The sequence below is a fragment of the Narcine bancroftii genome, chromosome 7, assembly GCF_036971445.1.
Source record: "Narcine bancroftii isolate sNarBan1 chromosome 7, sNarBan1.hap1, whole genome shotgun sequence".
Lineage (NCBI taxonomy): Eukaryota > Metazoa > Chordata > Chondrichthyes > Torpediniformes > Narcinidae > Narcine > Narcine bancroftii.
In genome coordinates this window covers 2,367,637-2,385,058 of record NC_091475.1, presented here as the reverse complement: position 1 = coordinate 2,385,058, position 17,422 = coordinate 2,367,637, and the positions used below count along the sequence as shown (strand labels likewise).

Below are 17,422 nucleotides of genomic sequence, written 5' to 3'. Positions count from 1 at the left end.
ACAGGACAAGCGCTTGGAAACGGAAGTGATGCGCCTGCGCAGCCATCACCCTCCCCCACGCAGCGCCCCCTAACCGCCGGGCGGCGTCGTTACCGTCTCTGGTCAACTAAAAATGAACGGCTTGGAATAGAAAATACAACCTTGAAAACGACATTATTCTGGTTCTTTGTTTCAAGTGGAGGAAAAACTTACCAATTGACCAATTTAATGGCCAACAACAAAATGATCCAGCTGGCCAGAGAAACTCCCCCAATGGCAGCTGGAAGTAATTTAAAAGAAAGCCCCAGAGGATATTTAAATGTTTCGTAAGGCCTTGTTTGGCAAAGCACCTTTCCAAAATGGGTAACAACTTTTCATCCTCCCAGTTTTGCTGGGAAACTTGAGGTCAAGGTTGATTTTTCGGTAGATTTTTACTGCACTCCCTGGAGAAAATAATTTTGTATAACCAGACTGGATGGAAGGTCACCAGTTAACCAGGACTGCAGCTTACAGAACTTAGACAATGTGGGAAAGTTCAACTTATTACAACATGCTTAAAGTACCAATATCATTCCTGTAGTGAGTCCCGCATTGGACTTGTCAGCCACAATCGAGCCTGCAGCTGACGTGGACTTTTACCCCCTCCATAAATCTTCGTCCGCGAAGCCAAGCCAAAGAAAAGAAAGTCATATATAATTCCTAATTAAATATTGTGGGAACGAGCTACAAGGCTGTCAAAAGTTATGCTGACAAAAATCAATGTTAAAGGTTCCTTTATTGTACGTAAATACACAAAATTTGATTATTTCTGTTGGCCTATGTTTACTGCAACTGAGAAAGTATTAGTACATCACATCACTCTGCTTCTTTTGTCTTTTTGTTTTATTGGTTGAGTTGGAACATGAATTTCAGCTCTAAACTGCATCCACTTGAGGAGGCTTTAGAAAGAAAAATGAAAAGAAAAATTTCCACGACAGACACCTGCACATACTTCTCTAGAATCTATAAATACCTTTTTTCAAAAATATATTTATTAAACATCAAAAACAACTTTGTGCACATTATTACAGAGGTACATGGTGCTCCTTTTTTAAACAGTAAAATCAACATGCATGTACACAAATGTTCACATACACCCTCAGATCTATGTCTGGGCCACCCACTCTCTGACCACCTTAACCGATTTTACTAGTACAAACATCTCACGGTTAATCTTTTACTCCAAAAACACTTGTAATTCAGAGAAATAGCCCATAAATGGTTGCCATTTAAGGATAAATGTTATGGTGAATGTTTTTTTGTAATATTTTATTTATTATTTTAAATATATTTAACAATCAATAATCATACCAAATACAAAACATCAGGAGAACCCCTCCCTCCAACCCCCCTCCCCTCTATCTATCCTATTAAACAGAGAAAGTATGAAGAAAAAAATAAAAGATCATCCCATTGTCTGTGCATACAGTAAAGCATATGGAGACATGATAATACCAGTGTTAAAATCTTTATAGAGGTCTACTGGATAGCCAGTAGCAATCATAACCCTAGATTGGTGCCAGTGAGGTACCTATATACACTAAATAGGGCTGCCATATCTTTAGGAAGGTGTTATATCCCTTCCTGAGATTGTATTTTCAAGTGGGATGCAGCTGTTCATCTCCAAAGACTACCTATCCATGAGTAGATGAGAATCAGACTTCCATGTTACTGCTATGCACTTTTTTTGTGAATTTAATTTGAGAATTAGTTAGTGATCTAACCGTGGTAAAGTTCCCCAGAAAACAAAGCTCTGGGTCTACTGGGAAGGTGACTTCTATGATCTCAGTTAGGGTGTCACAGAGGTCATACCAGAAGGGCCTCACCTTCATGCAAAGCCAGGTGGAATGTAAAAAGGAACCAACCTCCACACCACACCTAAAACACGTCTCTGATAATTCAAGTTTATATTGGTGTAATTTCTGTGGGGTGAGGTATAGTTGATGGAGAAAGCATTGATAGTAATCTGGTGAATATTCTTAATATGTATTTCATTTTCTCCAGTTTAATAAAGAAACTGATATTCTTAATCAAAAATATTTTAAACTTCTCCCTGTCTATCCTCTCTTCCCTTTTTATGACTGTCTTTAAAATCAAGTCATCTGTCCTGTTATCTCCTGATGTCCTTTTCTCCAAAGTTTTCTTTGATAATGCTCCTATGAAGGGCATAATTTGCTATATTAAAGTTATAGCAAAAATAACTTACTTAATTTTATTCTAAAATTATAATTTTAGATGAAGCTCCATAAAAAAGCAAATAATAATTCTCAGCAGATCACCCTTAATCTATAGAAAGGGAAACAGTCATGTTTCAAGAGTAAGACCTTTCTTTAGAACTGAGAAAGAAATAAAATAAATTAGATTTGTATAATTGAAAAGGTGGAGGTGAGATGGAAAGGACAAAGGATATATCAGTTACTTAATCAGACCTGAATAATTTGTAGAAATCAATAGTTGTTGTGTTAATAGGGGAAGTTACAAAGAATACAAAGGAATATAAAATATTGTGAATTGTTGGGCATGACCATAGATCGGGCTGTATTTATTGGACTTGAATGTCTCTCCATCTTTTTGTTGTTTCCTATATCTCTCTTGAAGGAGGGTGAGTGAAGCTTCATATTCATTCTTTTCAGTTCTTTATTTTATTTTCAGTTCTATATAATGTGCAGAATGATCAATTGTTGAATAGGAAAAAAGGCTCTAGCAGATAATCACTGATTTATATTTGAAATAGCAAGGTTTCTACTGAATTTATATAGGCGAAAATAGTTTAATGTTAGAATTTTTATTTAATAAAATAACTAAGGTGATCATCTGTTTGTACTTATTGTTTCTGCAATATGGTTTAAATTTTATTTAAAAAATGTTTTTGAAACACTATATATGGTAACCTATGACCATATCCTCAGGGCCAGCACAAAGAGGGCATTTGTAGGCATCACCCTCAAGACAGCACTAGTACCAGCACACGCGTTTGTGTGTTCCGTCGGAGGGAATGTAAGTGTGATGGCGGCATGCGGAGGTTCATGGGAGGTAAGGCACCTGCACCCCCCCGGCCCCTGCTGAGAGGGAATGTCAATTTGTGCCCCCCACCCCACCTGTTACCCTAATGACCCCTTATTGTGCTTGTTCTGACAACTACCCTGCATATCCTCCTTTTTGGAAATTTGAATCCCACTGTCTCTACAGTCTCCCTGTCGTGGTCAGAAGATCACTACAGTTGGTAATGTAGCGCTGGGTGCTGTGAGACTGGCCATGTTCCTCCAACAACTCTGTGTGTTTTATGTGATCTACGTTCTAGGGTGGCCATTGCAAAGGAGGACATGGTCATAACACAAATACATTGTGTTTGCATGTGTTTATATATGTGTGTGTGGTAACCTATGACCATGTCCTTCTTTGCAATGCCTGCACGTGTACAGTGGTTGGGAAGTTTCTTCTTTGGCTTGGCTTCGCGGACGAAGATTTATGGAGGGGGTAAATGTCCACGTCAGCTGCAGGCTCGTTTGTGGCTGACAAGTCCGATGCGGGACAGGCAGACACGGTTGCAGCGGAAAATTTGTTGGTTGGGGTTGGGTGTTGGGTTTTTCCTCCTTTGTCTTTTGTCAGTGAGGTGGGCTCTGCGGTCTTCTTCAAAGGAGGTTGCTGCCCGCCGAATTGTGAGGCGCCAAGATGTACGGTTTGAGGCGAGATCAGCCCACTGGCGGTGGTCAATGTGGCAGGCACCAAGAGATTTCTTTAGGCAGTCCTTGTACCTCTTCTTTGGTGCACCTCTGTCACGGTGGCCAGTGGAGAGCTCGCCATATAACACGATCTTGGGAAGGTGATGGTCCTCCATTCTGGAGACGTGACCCACCCAGCGCAGCTGGATCTTCAGCAGCGTGGACTCGATGCTGTTGGCCTCTGCCATCTCGAGTACTTCGACATTAGGGATGAAGGCGCTCCAATGAATGTTGAGGATGGAGCGGAGACAACGCTGGTGGAAGCGTTCTAGGAGTCGTAGGTGATGCCGGTAGAGGACCCATGATTCGGAGCCGAACAGGAGTGTGGGTATGACAACGGCTCTGTATATGCTTATCTTTGTGAGGTTTTTCAGTTGGTTGTTTTTCCAGACTCTTTTGTGTAGTTTTCCAAAGGCGCTATTTGCCTTGGCGAGTCTGTTGTCTATCTCGTTGTCGATCCTTGCATCTGATGAAATGGTGCAGCCGAGATAGGTAAACTGGTTGACCGTTTTGAGTTTTGTGTGCCCGATGGAGATGCGGGGGGGCTGGTAGTCATGGTGGGGAGCTGGCTGATGGAGGACCTCAGTTTTCTTCAGGCTGACTTCCAGGCCAAACATTTTGGCAGTTTCCGCAAAGCAGGACGTCAAGCGCTGAAGAGCTGGCTCTGAATGGGCAACTAAAGCGGCATCGTCTGCAAAGAGTAGTTCACGGACAAGTTTCTCTTGTGTCTTGGTGTGAGCTTGCAGGCGCCTCAGTGGTAAAAACAAAATGACCTTGTTTCAGCCCTTGGAAAAAAAAAACACATAAATGCTGGAGAAACTCAGCAGGTCAAACAGTGCCTTGATGTAGCAACAGTGAAGAGACATCACCAACTTCTCGGGCAGGACCCCTTCATCAAGGTGTGAGGGTACATGAGAGATGTCCTGTTTGACCTGCGAAGTTTCTCCAGCATTTGGGTGTTTTACCCATGTTTTAGCACTTTTATGTTTGTGAGAAATTAATGAAATTGGTTGTACGCAACGGGTTGGGTGAATGTATGCTGGACCAGCAGATGTCACGGCCGCAGATGTTCATCGCCGGGGCAGCGTGCTCCGGATGGGGCAGTCCGGCCGTGCTCCGGATGGGGCAGTCCGGCCGTGCTCCGGATGGGGCAGTCCGGCCGTGCTCCGGATGGTGCAGTCCGACCGTGCTCCGGATGGGGCAGTCCGACCGTGCTCCGGATGGGGCAGTCCGACCGTGCTCCGGATGGGGCAGTCCGGTCGTGCTCCGGATGGGGCAGTCCGGTCGTGCTCCGGATGGGGCAGTCCGGTCGTGCTCCGGATGGGGCAGTCCGGTCGTGCTCCGGATGGGGCAGTCCGGTCGTGCTCCGGATGGGGCAGTCCGATCGTGCTCCGGATGGTGTAGTCCGGTCGCCGGCGCAGCGTGCTCCGGATCGCCACTTCCTCTCGACGCGAGGTTTCACGCGAACTCCAAGTCCCAGGGAGCCTGTGAGGCGGCCGGAGCCGCTGCGTCGAGTTGCAACTTTGCGGACGGAGCGATTGAAGGTGGAAAGCGCGGATCGTCAATTCGTGCACAAAAGAAGGAAGGCGATTAAACCATAATTATGTCCGAGTTAACAGCGGCTCCATCGGTGGGGACGATGCCTTCTGGACACGCCGAGGAAAAGAAACCTTTGAAACCGTGCTGTGCATGTCCTGAAACCAAGAAAGTCAGGGATGCCTGGTACTGTGACACCTTTACTTCCTCCCCCTCGCTGCCTTCAAAATGTTCCGAACCGGTCTAATTTGGCAGCAGGAGTGGAGTCGGGTTTCACGTTCCTGCCTGGGGTTAATTCCTCACCAATTTTAAAAACTGCGGGAGCTATTTCCAACCTCGGCGTAGGACAAGGGGATAAATGGGGGCGGGGGGGGGGGGGGTCCCAAAGACGAGGCGTGTGGAAGCTCCCTCCTGCAGATGACCACCCCGGAAGTTGCTGTGACACAGGCTGCCCCCGCCGCAGCGCTGGCAACCAGCACGTTGGCATTGCAGAGCCTGTTCAGCCGCTCAGCTCGGAGGAGGACCCCGTGCTCCTTGGGTCAAGGAAGCCAAGGGGGAGGCGGACAGGAAAGGAGGTGGCAATGGGATTCCGTGGAGAGAAGGCACCTTTTCTTTAGCGCCTTGGGGGTGGGGGGAAAAGTCGAGTGGGGCCAAGACATGAGGGTTAACAAGCAGCCCAGTGGGGCCAAGACACTAGGGTTAACAAGCAGCCCAGTGGGGCCAAGACACTAGGGTTAACAAGCAGCCCAGTGGGGCCAAGACACTAGGGTTAACAAGCAGCCCAGTGGGGCCAACACACTAGGGTTAACAAGCAGCCCAGTGGGGCCAAGACACTAGGGTTAACAAGCAGCCCAGTGGGGCCAAGACACCAGGGTTAACAAGCAGCCGAGTGGTGCCAAGACACTAGGGTTAACAAGCAGCCCAGTGGGGCCAAGACACCAGGGTTAACAAGCAGCCGAGTGGTGCCAAGACACCAGGGTTAACAAGCAGCCGAGTGGTGCCAAGACACCAGGGTTAACAAGCAGCCGAGTGGTGCCAAGACACTAGGGTTAACAAGCAGCCGAGTGGGGCCAAGACATCAGGGTTAACAAGCAGCCGAGTGGGGCCAAGACATCAGGGTTAACAAGCAGCCGAGTGGTGCCAAGACACTAAGGTTAACAAGCAGATGCTTGTTATGTTAACAAGCAGCTGACGAGGCCTAAAGTGAAAGGAGAGGCCAGTTATTGAGGGAGTAGCCCAAAATTGGAGTGAAAGAGAAAGACGAGAGGTTGGAGGAAGGACATAAACAGAAGATGCTGTGCAGTTTTGGATTGCAGTGTGAAGTAGTGTGGATTTGAACCAATGACCTTTTGTGATTGTGAAGTCTCTGTCAGAGTTGCAGTTTTGAGGTGGGTTGAAATGTTATTTCACTAACTTGTCAGCCAGCAACATCCCCGTATCATAATGTACCATCTGGGTTTTTTTTACACAAGGAAAAATTTATTTCTGTGATGGGTTTAAACTTTAACTTCAACAATGTTGACTACTCAAAATGAAGCAGATGCCTAAAAAAAAATACTGCTTACTTTGTAAATAAAATGAAAAAAATTTAAGCATACAGCACGGTATTACGAGTCCAGAGAACTCCAAAACCCAGGAGCAATAGAAATTCACCAAGACGATGGTTACTTAAACAAAAGTTGCTTTTAATTTTCTTTAAACATGAAAACAGGATCAAACTTCAACTTATTACTATTAAATTAACTTAACCCCCTTCTAATTCTAAGCATATGTGTATGTAATGTGTCTTATGTGCAGGAAAGTTCTTTGATTCACAGTCCAATCTCACTTCTCCAAGTTCACCAGTATCAGGCAATTCTTATATTGTGCACAGAATTTAACATTTATGAATTTCACCAGTCTCTGGTGCTTAAAGTTAAATTGTTACCACTCAGGAAGGTTCTAGTTGGTTTCAGGGAGAGAGATTTGTTGCTTGTTGAACACCTAAATTGATTTCCTCCAATCAGTGACTTCACTGTCTGCTGAAGAAAACTGCCCCATTATGGATTTTCCCATAATGATAACCTCTTCTTCCAGGTCACCCCACTCTTATTTCCCTTATTTCGGGTGAAACACTTTAGCCAGCCATTTCCTCTTGTAAGGACTACAAGGGTTTGAACAGGCTGAACTTCGAATTCCGAACCCCTCTTCAAAATGGGGTCTTTCAATAAGCTTGCCATTTTGCAGTCTCAGCTGCTTCTGTAGAACTGATCTCTCTCTCTCCCCAAAAGAGAAATCACCTATCTGTTTTTTCTCTCTCTGCTTGTAAAAAAACGATATGATTTCTTACAGGGCTCCAAACCCAATCTTTGAAAGATCAGTATCTGAGCCTGTACTTTGTTCCATTTGCACCTCCTTTTGAAGTCCTTTCCAATGCAGTTCCATTGTCTCTGCAAAGTCACTGGTGACACAATGTCTCACTTCAGCAAAGCTCTTGCTCTTCCATTTTAAATGAGATGTCTTTTGTGAAGTGTTACTCTGTTTGTGAAGTGTAACCTAAACTAAACCAGGCCCTTCTGGACCATGAGCCCGAGCTGCCCAGTTCACCAATTAAAATCAACAAACCCCTTAGGTTTTTGGAGGGTGGGAGGAAACTGCAGCACCTGGAGGAAACCCACGTGGTCACGGGGAGAATTTACAGACTCCTTAGTGACAGCATCAGATTCCAACCCGCATGGAACTGGCACTGTAATATCATTGCGCTAACTGCAATGCCCTAATTGTCCTAATATAATTTTTTTTTTAAATTACTTATAGTTTCACAGACTCATGTTGTACAAGCATTGTAGGGGAACACTTGTCCGCTTGTACAGTTATTCTTTGTTGAGTCCTCTCTTTCCCCCTCCTCCTCCCCCATCTTTCACCCTCCCTCCTTCTTGAACATTAATAAAGACATGAAAATCAATTACTAAAAGTAGCAGTACCAATACATGGCAAAAATAAGGGGAGGGGGAGAGGGAAAGGCTAGCAGGACCTCCTAATATCAGACTTGATGTAATTTTCCTTTTGAGCCATAGGATTTATGGGCTTCCATTCCTCTCTCCAAACTTGAGCATCATGTTTATATTTAGAATTGTTTCTTACATTCACCATGAAATATAGTGACCCTTCCCATTGTTTCTGCCTGTTCTTTCCCACAGAACTTATCTCATATCTTGACGCCAGTCTCTTCCCATCTACATCTAAGATACCTAAAAAAACCTTCACTGCTTTGACAACTTCTGATTCCATGCTCCCCACAATCATCTTCACCATGGATGTCCAGTCTCTGTAACTTACATCCCCCAACAGGAAGATCTCAAAGCCCTCAGCTTTTTCCTGGTACAATGTTCTAATTAGCTTCCCACCACTAACAATTCATCTGCCTGCTCTTGCCCTTAATAACTTCTCTTGTGATGCCTCTCATTTCCTTCAAATCAAAGGTGCAGCCATGGGACCCAGCGCTGCCTGACTTTTTATTGGCTACCTGGAATATTCTTTGTTCAGAACCTACCTACTCTGTCAGAGCATCTTAACTTTTTTACATAGACTTTGTGGGATTTTACTGTTAGGAAGAGTCTCCCAACATCCCGGCAGTGGTCATTCACACAGGAACGACCAAAACGGCAAATCTCCGTTCTGACCACGGGTTTTGATAGCATACTGGCAGTGTATCATCGCTACATTGTATTCATTAGCCCTTTGGTCATGGAATGCCTGCAGTTCAGTTTAGATTTTAGGCATTCTGGGAAAATGACTAGGGATCTAGGAGGTAAAATGTGGGAACGGGAATGGCTCCCTTATTCCCGTTCCGAGGTTTTTACACAGCATGCGTTCCAGGAAAATGGGAATAATTTCTTGGAACGCAGCGGTTGTGTAAAAAAAAAAAAAAATGTAATTGATGCTGTTTCCTACACTTGTACAGAACAAATCAATTTTATTAACTTTGGCACCAGCCGCCTCCCTACTCTGAACTTCACAAGGACTATTTCTGACCCTTCTCTCCCTTTTCCAGATCTCTTTAGCTCCATCTTGGGAGACAAGCTATGTATTGACATTAACGAAAACCAACTGAATCTTTCTTAAATTACTCGTTGTCCCACCCAATTCCTGTAAAGGATGGTATCCCCTTTTCCTAGGTTTTGAGTCTTCACTGCATCTGTTCTCAGGAAATCTGAAATGTCGTCCTTTTTCAAGCAACGCTCTTTGTGGTCATTAGAGACATCTCCAGCATTTCCTCCATTTCTCATCCCCTCCCACCCCACCTCGATCCAAACGGAACAAGGCTATATTTTGTCATGTTCTCTGTGGTGAAAGGCATTTGTATAGATGTATGGACTGGCCAGTCCAAACCTACCTGATCTTCCATAACCCCTCCCTTGGCTCCTCCCCGGATTTCCCAATAAAGGCTGGCGTGCCGGGACTTTCCCCCTCTTGCTCCTGTAGCTGGAACCTGGCCAATTCATGTATCAGTAATGCTCAGGTTTTTGGTTATTAAAGCCGTTTAATCACTCCATCATTTCGACGTGATTGTTGTGCACACCACATCCTCTCCTTTCACCCATCAGCTTTTGCATTTAGCACATCATCCTCTGTCATTTCCACCAGCTGCAACTTGACTCCACCACCAGACACCTTTCCTAGGCATTGCTGCCTCTGTGATTGTCTTGCCCCTCATCCCATCCAATTCATCTCTCATGTTACACCTGGTGCTTTCCCCTGCAATTGCAGGAAGTGTAATACCAGCTCTTGCCTTTTCTCTCTCACTACCATCCAGAGTCCCAAACAGCTCTTCCATGTGAAGCAAAAATTTCACATGCACCTCCTCTTATGTTATCTACTGCATTCAGTGTTCCTGATACACCCTCCATCTATTGTTATGAGCCCAGAGGACCCCAAAACCCAGCAGCAATAGAAATTCACCAAGACAAATGGTTATTTAAACAAAAGTTGCTTTTAATTTTCTTTAAACATAAAAACAGGATCAAACTTCAACTTATTATTATTAACTTAACCCCCTTGTAATTCTAAGCGCATGTGTATGTAATTGTATTATTTAAGAAAAGGTTGGACAGGTATATGGATGAGAAGAAGATGGAGGGTTATGGGCATTGTGCAGGGAGGTGGGACTAGAAAGGGGTGTTTGGTTCGGTGCGGACTAGAAGGGCCTAATGGCCTGTTTCCGTGCTGTAATTGTTATGTTATGTTATGTGTATATGTTCAGGAAAGTTCTTTGCTTTAATAGTGCAATCATTCAAATTTTCTTTCCTCTCCCTCTCTCTCTGCTTGTAAAAACCAGAACTCCTCCCAAGGCTCCAAATCCAATCCTTGAAAGATCTTTATCAGCACTTGAGCCTGGACTTTTACATTTGCACCTGCTTTAGAATATCCTTCCAAAACAGTTTCATTGTCTTTTGCAAAGCCAACTGGTGCCTGAATGTCTGGCTTCAGCAAAGTTCTTCCTTTTAAATGAGATGTAATGTAAGTATCTGTGAAGTGACCTACACTAAACCCCCACAATCTATCTCTTTTTATTAAAAACATTTATATATAATATAACCCTGAACACTGTGAAGCTAAATGCAGACTTGGGGACAGTTTTGCAGAGCATCAATGCTCTTTCTGCAATGGCCACTCTGAGGCCCAACCCAAACTAGAGGAACAAAACCTCCCATTCTGCCCAATGGTATGAAGTTTTATCATGTCAGTTAATGAGCCCCTTCTCTCTTCCCTTCTGCTCTTCCCTTTTTGTCCTCCTTCCCAACCAGCCCTCTACCCAATCTTATCCCTGGACCCCCTACCCCTGTTCAGTTCTATCTGGTCTTTTTTTATACCTGTACCACCATATGAGATTCCACTCCACTGTATGCTTCATATTTCTTCACCTGACCTGTTTGTTTTTCTTGCCTCTCTCCCCCTTTGGCACCTTCTTCCTCTGTTGTATGTTGTCTGGCATGCAGGATTGGCCCCCTGTCTGAGTTGGCCAATCTGGTGCGCATCCCCTGCCTCAGCCGTCCATCCTGTCTTCTTTACACGACCTCTGTAATAACTGACCCAAGTCCTGCTGAAGAGTTTCGGTTTTAAACCTAGCCTTTTTTTATCCCACTGTTGCTGCTCGAGCTGCCGAGTTTCTCCAACAGATTGTGTTTGGCTTCAAATTCGAGCATCTGCAGTCTCCTGTGTCTCTCTGCAGTGACCCACTCAGCTGTTTTAATTTATGATATTCATTCCTGTATCTCAATCACTGCAATACACATTTCCAAATATGCTAATTCAAGCAGTAATGTCAATTTTTGAGCAATTCATCTACTTAAAAATAAATAGAAACGTTATTTTGATGATGTCAGTATTTCTTTACGCTTTTGTATGTCTCAATGCTGGTTAAAGAAGAATGTTGCTATCTCCAAGAATGTTGCCAGGAGTGAAAAGTTGTAACTAGGATGGAAAAAAATGGATAAGTAAGGCTTGTTTCTTTCAGAAAGTAAAGAAGCTGAAGGGAACCTGAAATGATTTCTCTACAAGTCTATATTAATCTTTGTATATAATTGTTGACCTGTTTTTAAAAACACCATTGTTTCTGTGAGTGTAGTTTGCTAATAAACCCTATGCAATTTAGTACTTCTGAAAATGATCTGTGGTGGCCATTTTACAATGAAGAAAATAACGGAAAAATATTGTAAAATACATGTATAATTAGTGTACGTCGTTGTATTCCACAGGATATTTCTCACAGGAGAAGATGAAAAGAATAATTAACTTACTCTATGGAACTTCTTTTCCCATTAAATTCCCTGTTCCCAAAGTCAGCTCTGTGATGCTTTGATTTGTAAGATTAACCTCTGAATTGACCCCATAAATGTTTACTCTTGCTATCCTTGTTTGAGGACACTTCTTACTGTCATTGAGTTCTACGGCATAGAACTTGGGCCAAACTTGTCCATTACCAACCAAGCAAGTCCCATTTACTTGTGTTCAACTCATCTTTTTCCTTGACTCTATAACCCTCACTGATTTCTCCCTGCAATTTTCAATATCCCCTCTTGTGGTCTGATTTAAAATTGAGTGTGATCAATTTCCATTCCAGTCCATACTCACTGCTTTTCCATTGCCCATTTACAGTACTTAACCCACTCTGCAATGCATAGTTATAACTGTTTTTAAAAATAAAAATAAAAATGAAACATTTAAATGTGAGTTGGGGGTTTTCATTCTGAAATGCATTTTGGCTGCATGTGGTAGTTTTTCTATTGTAATTGAACTGTTATTTCTTTGCAGTATCATTGAGAAAGGGGAGGAAAACTGCAAAGACTTAATTGAGGCTCACAAAGAATGCATGAGGGCGTTGGGGTTTAAGATCTGATGTGACAACGTTTTGGAGGTGGGGTGAGTATTCAAATAATTCTTGCCTAAACTTAGAAATTTATTTTGTTTTCTGTCTGAACAATTAATATCGTGCCGCTCAAGCATGATCTAGTCTTTATTTGAATCTGAGTACCTTAATCAACCATCAAATAGGCATGAACACCTTCACCGTACCACCAGGCTTGGGTACTAGCCAACAATTAGGTGTGCAAATTTAAATGAGTGGCACATAAGTCTTTTTGTTTTGCATAAATATTGATGGGCTTGAGCCTGATGAAGTTCATAAGGATTTCCTGGCCTCCTGCACTGTTTTGATTCTGTGATTCCTTGGTTGGAAGAGTGTACAAAAAGATCCAGCCAAACTGAAGTATTTCAACTCAGTCTATTATAGGTTTACACGGTACAATAAATTTTAGTTTCTGCATGACACTCTTTATGAATGTTGAAATATTCAGTGAAGATCATCTTGTGTGCTTTCAAATTGAAATGCCATTCCCATGACCTGAATGTCAGAAACAAATTTCAAGTCTTTTTTTTTAGCATTTTGCTCAAGTCATACCCCAGTTCTCAGGTGACATCCTTCTGAGAAGGATAAACATTACAGCCTTCAAGTGCCAGATTGCACTTGAGTTGGAAGTTAATGGGATCAAGTGGTTTGCAAATACTTGAATTAAATCATACATGATTCAGTACTGACAGAAATGTTGAGGGATTTGTGTAACATATTCAACTCTTATTAATGAACATTATATTGACTTTTTCTTATATTTATGTTTTTATTCACTAAACAGGATTGTGACTGGAATTTAAATATGCTATACTGCCTGCTTGGAAGTGAATGAAGATGAAATGTAGTGAATTGTTGTAACAAAGGCTGAAACCAAGAACTCTTATTAGTGATTTATTTTTCCAAAAATAGTCAGATAATTGTGATTATTTCTGATTTTGATTGTCCAGAGTTTCTTACATCCAGAGGTACCTGCAAATTTGTATGATCCACCATGAATAAAAGTTTTCTATAAAGTCAGTTCCTGCTTCAATTTGTACAGTAAAGATAAAATTCTGATCAATAAACTGGGAATTTATTTTCAAGTTTCACATTCCATGAAAAGCCATGAATTGAAAAACATATCTCTATCTAGTTTCGGGGTCTTTATTTGTTCATCGGACGTGAGGTTTCATTTATTTAGTGTCATTGGCAAAGTTAGGTACCTTGCACTCTGTCCTCTTTCAGGAAATTACCATAACCATAACCATATCACCATTTACGGAGCGGAAACAGGCCATGTTGGCCTTTCGAGTCCGCACCGGTTCACTGATTTTGTGCACCCTCTTCAGGCATTGGTGATTTTAAGTGTTGTGTATCTTTGAGAGTTTTAACCTCTATCCATAGGTTCTCTGTACTTTGGATGTGAAATCTCATATTAAAATATTCAAAAACATTGGCTTTGTGGGAATATAAATTGCAAATTAATTGAAGGCCAAGAACTGATCCTTCCAGTCTGTAAAATGGACTGTTTATTCTTCAAATCTTGCCAATACATTTCCCTGAACACCATAAGCATCAACCTTTTATGTAGTACCTTGTGAAATGTCTTGTGAAAATCAAAATGCACTACATCCACAGATTTCCCATTTGTCAACCCTACATCCTTAAAGAACTCTGGCAAGCTTGTCAAATATGGCATCTTTAATAAATATATGTTGGCTTGGTCCTCTAAATGACTAACTGTTTATTTCTCTAACGTTGAATCCAGTACCTTATTAACAAAAAATATTTGGCTAATAACTCTATAGTTGCCTGCTTTTGTCATCCTTCCTTCTGGAGCATTGAAGCCACATTGCAGATCAGTTCTTTCCTGGAAAAAATTTGTCATATTTCATACCATTTGAAGATGGCAACTTGTCTACCTTGTACAAATGCCTATTCGAACACCTAGTACTTCGTGATGGTAATTGATACCTTCTACACTGAAACAAGTCCATCAGAAATCTTTGGGATATTTGCAGTGTCCTCTGCTATAAAGGACTGTGGAAATGTATTGTTGTTCCTGTTAAGACACCTGTCTCCCTTTTTTGAGGTCCCACATTTGCTCTGGCTCTGTTTTCATGTGTTTATTGAAGCAATTGCTGTTTCTTTTGAGGTTATCTGCTAGTTTTCCCATGCCATCAATTTTCTCCTTTTGATCTTAATAAAATTTCCAGTCCCATGGTTTCCCACTAGCATGTGATATTTTATGTGCTTTAGTCTTTAATTTAATGTTTTCTTGATCTCCTTTGTTACCTATGTTCATATTTTTCCTAGGATTCCACTTTCTAGTTGTGATAAATGTCTGATATGATTGTTAAATCGCTGTGAATGAAGAACACAGCAGAGAGCCACAGAACCAGTTTAAAATACAAACAGTTTATTCCTTCAACTGCATTAACGCTACCGGGAGTGAGGGAGTACAAGGAAGAGTTCAGTAACTCTTTCTCTGTACTGAGCACCCACTCAGCTTGCACATTTTTCTAACATGATTTGTATAGTAAACTGCGACCAATGTCTACGTGCGGTTCTATAAACTTTTGGCTCAAGATGCTCACTAATTGACACAAATGATTGACTAATTGGCAATTTAATATTTCACTTGTCCTGTCAGCTTTTTGATTAACCAAGTACATCATGAAACTTTCTGTTCCTGCATATCTTAGCTTATCTTCCTGTCACAATGAAATATTATCAGCTACTGTCTGTTCCAAAGATAGTCTTGAAGACTTCTATTGTTTGACTATATTTCTGTGTGTAACAAAATGTTTTAGTTGAATAATGTATTTTAATTATGGTGTTACATATACTGCAGTGTTGTGATTAATGTGACTTTCCTTATCAACAGAAATATGCTTTCTATGGTATCTCTGGAGCTACAATCCATGTAAAAGTATTCTCAAAGCTTAACTTTGTAGTCAGCTAGTTTACTAAAGGTCCTTACTGAAGTTCTACACTAAAGCTTTTTATTAAAGCATTAACTCTTTGTTAATGAATTTAATTACTATTTTGTTAGCCTGCTTGCTACGGCAAGAGCCCCATGATTCTCTATATCATGAATTAGCTGTTTAAATATCTGCCATTGTGCACCCATTGACCCAAGTCTGATAATCCAGTCCACTGTAGGCAACTATACCTTCACAGCATTATAATTGGTTATAACCCTCAAACTACATGAATTTTTACCATGTTGTGATCATCACTCTCTTGGGAATCTTTAAACTTGTACCCATCTTATTAATTATTATTATTTTTTAAATCAAATCTTTTAAAAAATCCTCTTCCTGGGAAAGTTCTGAGATTTAGAAAATCAACCATCTTCTTACTGAACAAAGGAGCAGCTACAAAGGTCAGTGGTGAATGTCCCTCTCTTTTTTGTGTTGATTCAAAAGGAAAAAAAAATGCAATTGCTGTATGTACAAATGTGTATCCATAAAGGAAAAGTTAGCTTGTGATTTTTCATATATACATCCTCTGTCAGAATTCATCTAGTTGTCTCAAAACAGTTTGTGTTTTTGGAATGGCAAGGCATTGACGTAATTGTTTGATACCCTTCTGCAGCACAAGAAGCAGTTTTACATATCTAAAAGAACACATAAAAATATATTTTGCTTTGTCACAGATGCTGAATGTTTTGTGTCTTGCCAACATTCACTACTTTTGGTCAGTTAATTTGGCTTGGGAAGTTTTCAACATTCACATTCTTTACCAAACAGTAATTTTAGCCCACATTGTTGAAAAGAGCAAGTTCATTTATCACAAATGCACTTGGCTATACATATTTGTTACTAATAAATGTTTGATACTATTAAGAATAGTTTGATGTATATTTAGTCAGCACCAATTAGGAATCTTTCGACGCGATTAAATAGCCAAAAAATTGTTTGGTTCCAATGTAAAGTTCAATACAAAATATTCATCTTTTAAAGATGGAGAATAGTGGTCAGAATTATAAAAAGAAAATGCACATACTTGAAATCTGGAATAAATTGAATTTCAGTCAAGCTGTAGTGTTTGTATGAGAACAGTCCAGTTCTGATGCAAGGTCATTTATTAATATAACACCACTCAGTTTTTCTTTCTCCATGGATTCTATCTAATCAGCTACGTATTTCCAGCATTCTTTTAATAGCATGCAACAGGCACTTAAGCACACTATGCCGAATGTGATGCCAAATTAAACTAAAATTGTACACTTGCACTCTTATCCCCTGCATATTCACATGTCTATCAAGAAAGCTCTCATTAAACACGACTGCTATTTTTGCTTTCAGCTCTCCAGAGAAAACAACCCAGATTTGTCCAACCTCTCCTCATAACTCATACCCTCCAATCCAGGCAGCTTCCTGGTTTCTTCTGCATCCTTTCCTAAGCCTTCACATCCTTCCAGTACAAGTATGGCCTCACCAAAGTTTTATATAGCTGCATTCCCTGTATGACTTGTTTACTCTTATACTCATTGCCATATCCATTCTTGACAACAGTATCTACTTGTATGGCCACATTCAAGGAGCTATGGACTTGGCCCCCTAGATCTCAAAGAGCCACGCCATTAACTGTATGCTTTCCCCTTACATTTAACCTCCCATTGCACAAGTGCAACACTTCACCCTCAAACTCCATTTTCCATTTCTATGCTCATATCTGGAACTTCCATATTTTGCTGTATTCTTTTACAGCCCTTTACATTGTCTATACCACCATTCTTTGTCTCATTTGCAAAATTAATTACCTACCC

The 17,422-nt window shown here is 41.3% G+C and overlaps 1 protein-coding gene across 2 annotated transcripts; it reads left to right on the top strand.

Moving 5' to 3' along the window:
* Window positions 1–5,049: 5,049 nt before the first annotated feature.
* LOC138738390 (cytochrome c oxidase copper chaperone-like) lies at window positions 5,050–13,683 on the top strand. 2 transcript variants are annotated; one of them, XM_069888476.1, is made up of 3 exons: window positions 5,050–5,462; window positions 12,570–12,672; window positions 13,448–13,683. In XM_069888476.1, the coding sequence occupies exons 1-2, from the start codon at window positions 5,344–5,346 to the stop codon at window positions 12,652–12,654; spliced, it is 204 nt and encodes a 67-aa protein (XP_069744577.1). In that variant the 5' UTR covers window positions 5,050–5,343; the 3' UTR covers window positions 12,655–12,672; window positions 13,448–13,683. The 2 variants fall into 2 exon arrangements, with proteins under 2 accessions (XP_069744577.1, XP_069744576.1); XM_069888475.1 differs by having other exon boundaries at window positions 5,053–5,462; window positions 12,570–12,677.
* Window positions 13,684–17,422: the final 3,739 nt, after the last annotated feature.